This window comes from Apaloderma vittatum, unplaced genomic scaffold, assembly GCF_000703405.1.
Source record: "Apaloderma vittatum isolate BGI_N311 unplaced genomic scaffold, ASM70340v1 scaffold24092, whole genome shotgun sequence".
NCBI classification, from domain to species: Eukaryota; Metazoa; Chordata; class Aves; order Trogoniformes; family Trogonidae; genus Apaloderma; species Apaloderma vittatum.
In genome coordinates, this window is record NW_009702255.1 from 1 (window position 1) to 3214 (window position 3214).

Genomic DNA, 3214 nt, shown 5'->3' on the forward strand with positions numbered 1-3214 from the left:
CAGGATTAAGATGATGCCGATGGATTTCTGGATTGCTCAGCTTCGGGCTGAGCCATGTCCCAGTGGTGATACAGCGATGAGGGAGATTGTATTTGATTTTCATGACAGAAGGCCATGTGCAAGGCTGAGTTTCCCTGCTCTGCCCCAGCCTGCACCCAGGTGCAGGGATGCTCTCAGTCCTCCCGCACCCCCTGGGTGTCACCCCCTGTCCCCCATCGCTGCTGCATCTGCTCCAGGCCCGGGCAGTAACACTTGGGCGTACTGAGCACTGACTCATCTCTTTCCTTTTGCAACTCCTCCACCGATGCTGCTCCAGCTGGGAACAAGTGGTGGACCTGACCTACTCCATACACCTGGGAGAGAAACTCAGACTCATAGAGCAGGATGACGCTGCAGTGCAGAAGTTTCGGTATGGGTCCATTCTCTTAAAATGGTACTGCAGCACCCTGGGGGGTGGCCAGCCGGGGCCTGGACATTCCTGTGGGTCCAGGACTGCTTCCAGGTCAGGAGCAGAGAGGGTGGATGCCACGAGATGCCTTTTACACTGATGTAGTTCATCACTGCTTAAGACAAGATGGCCTTTGCTCTGTGGAGCATCAGAACAACCACATGGTGCTTTTCTCTCTGAGTTGGGGTGGCCGTAAACACCTGGTGTGGTGGTGGTGAGATACAGCTGTGCCATCTGCCTGCGGCAGGGACAGTTGCCGTCCTGATGTGGTGACCATGAGATGCTGCAGCCAATCTGAGCTGGCCCACTTTCATAGTGCTGGTGGGCAGGTTTGGCGTGAAGCCTGATCTGCCCATCCTGTTAACGCAGAACCCCTCTGCAGGTCTGTGCCCCCAGGCTGGAGCTACGAGCATGACCTGGAGCTGGGGCACTTCCTGTATGATCACAGCGAGAAGGAGCTGCAGCACAGGGACTGCACCAAAGACCACCTCAGCAGTATCGAGGTCTCCTCGCAGGCGGTGCGTAGCGAGGCTCCTGCACAGCCTAAAATCAGTGTGGGACACGTGAGCATTGCTGCGGTTGTGGGGAGGAGTGGCTGGCAGTAGCTGTCCGCTCCTCAAGGGTCAGGAGATAGTGATGGGGGTTCGCTGCTCTAATTGGGAGTTGGCCATCTGGAGGGAAACCCCATTGTGTCTCTGAGGCACTGCCATGCCCAGCTTGCTCTGTGCCCGAGCCACCATCCACCTATAGAATAGTGAACTGAGGGGCTGGTCTGGTCCTGTTCTCCCCTGGCCCCACAGGAGCCATCCCAGGGGTGGCCATGGTGTGCCCAAGGATGCTCAGTTCCCTCCCTCCACTCTCGCAGGAGAACTGCGGTGCAGCTCATCTGACGGACAGCCAGGAAGACACCTACTGGGAGAGCAATGGGCTCCCAGGGGAGCACTGGGTGCGGCTCAACATGAAGAAGGGCGTTATTATCAAGTGAGACCTCAGGGTGTCCCTTCCCTGACTGTGCCAGGGACGGGCAGGGTGTGTGGCACAGCACCATCTTCCTCCTGAATGCAGCTTTCCCATGGGCTGCCTTGTCCCCAGGCTTGGGACATCTCTGGGGTCATGTCTGTGCCCAAGCAGCTTGGGAGGGGAGGACAACAGTGCCCTTTGCTCTTCTCGTCCCCAGGAAGCTGTGGCTGGTGGTGGACGCTAGGGCCGACTCTTATATACCCAGACGGGTGGCTGTGTATGGGGGGACACCAAACAATCTGCAGCACCTGAGAACTGTCCTAATTAACATGTGAGTAATGAGCAAGGAGCAGCCTGGGTCCAGCTCGGGCCAAATTCCTGAGCTATCTCTGCATCCCGATGGGGTCTGTCTTAAGTGACCTGCCACTGATGGTGGCTCTCCACCGGTCAGGGGTTCCCTGGATGCAGGCTACATCTGTCCCCACAGCCGTGGCGGTCCCCACCTTCATGTGCCAGCCAAGCACCTTCATCTCCACTTCTGCTCCTCGTCTGTGCTCTGGCAGCTTGGCTATGGTGTGTTTCCTCCTGCCTGGTGACTTTGGGGGTCTTTCCACCTCATCTTTCTCACCTCTGGGATCCCGTACAGCTGCTGTCACCTTTCTGAGCATCCTCTGGTGTGCTGTAGCTGAGAAGTCCTGGGACTCTCCACCTCTCCTTCTTTGCCCTGGCTCTGCAGCACCCCTCTCAAGACAAACAGAGTGTAAAGATCTCCTCCTTCTTCCCCAAAACTTGTCTATTTGCATTTTTCTTGGCTGAGCAGTGAGATTTGTCTTCAAAGAAGCACCGGTGAGATGACCAAGGTCTCCTTCCTAGTGGCAGGACCCAACTCTTTGCTGCATCTGGGCAGTTACAGTGCTTTTTCCCCACACGCCTGTAGGTCTTTGCTGAGACTTTGCAAAAGCTTTGGAAACACAAGCAAGTCGCTTACCAGATTGCTTATCTCCACAAATCCATTTTCTTCAAAACACATCACCCTTGTGTGACCATCTCTGCTTGAAGGATGATCGTGCCATTGTGAGATATGCCAGGACCCCATGGGAAGAGCAACTCACTCTTGGCCATCTTGCCTTTCTGTTTTGCTTTGAATTTATGCTCTTTTCTGACTTTGGATGTGGCCTCCACCTTCTTCAGGACGTCTCTGTGCCTCTGAAAGCCTCTCTTCTCCACTTGGTCCCCTCCTGCCACAGTCCCTGTGAGGTGGGGAGGGCTTTTGCTATGGGTAGTGGCATTTCCTTAGCTGAGGAGCTGGGTGGTCCACACCTCATCGGCTGCCTCGTTGGTGTCTGTGTCTCGTGGCTGTGCCATCTCCCTCTGTGCTGTGTGCAGGCAGAGCTACCGGGCTGTTTGCATCCTTCGCGATGTGAAGACCTACATGCCAGTGCTAGAGATCCGCATCCTCACGTGTCAAGGTGAGCCTGCGCTGCCGGAATGGAGCTGCCAACCCAACCCAGCCCTAAACCTGCAGCCAGTACTGGCACCTGCATCTCTTCCTGCCTCACCAGGAGGAAAAGCTGGAAAATGAGCTTTATTTGGGATGCCACAGGTGCAGGGAGCTCCTTGTCCCCAGCTGCAGCATCCAAGCCGTGCTGGCCACAGAGCTGCAGCCACGTGCTCGTCATCACTGTCCTTCCTTAGCAGAACACGGGAACAATGTCCGCCTGCGAGGGATCAAGCTCAAGTCCTTCTGGGAGTGGGACCTGATCCTCAACGCTGACATGTTCCAGCCAGCACGGCTAGTGCGCTATC

At 56.1% G+C, this 3214-nt stretch overlaps 1 protein-coding gene across 1 annotated transcript in view; it reads left to right on the top strand.

Moving 5' to 3' along the window:
* Window positions 1–316: 316 nt before the first annotated feature.
* LOC104281484 (E3 ubiquitin-protein ligase HECTD3-like) overlaps window positions 317–3214 on the top strand; it is a gene marked incomplete at its 5' end in the record, with an annotated part of 7316 nt that continues 4418 nt past the window's right edge. The window contains 6 exons of the mRNA XM_009879492.1: window positions 317–409; window positions 831–966; window positions 1314–1429; window positions 1626–1739; window positions 2795–2877; window positions 3107–3208. Of these exons, the coding sequence (XP_009877794.1) occupies window positions 317–409; window positions 831–966; window positions 1314–1429; window positions 1626–1739; window positions 2795–2877; window positions 3107–3208 (644 nt within the window). The remainder of the gene's footprint in view (window positions 410–830; window positions 967–1313; window positions 1430–1625; window positions 1740–2794; window positions 2878–3106; window positions 3209–3214) is intronic.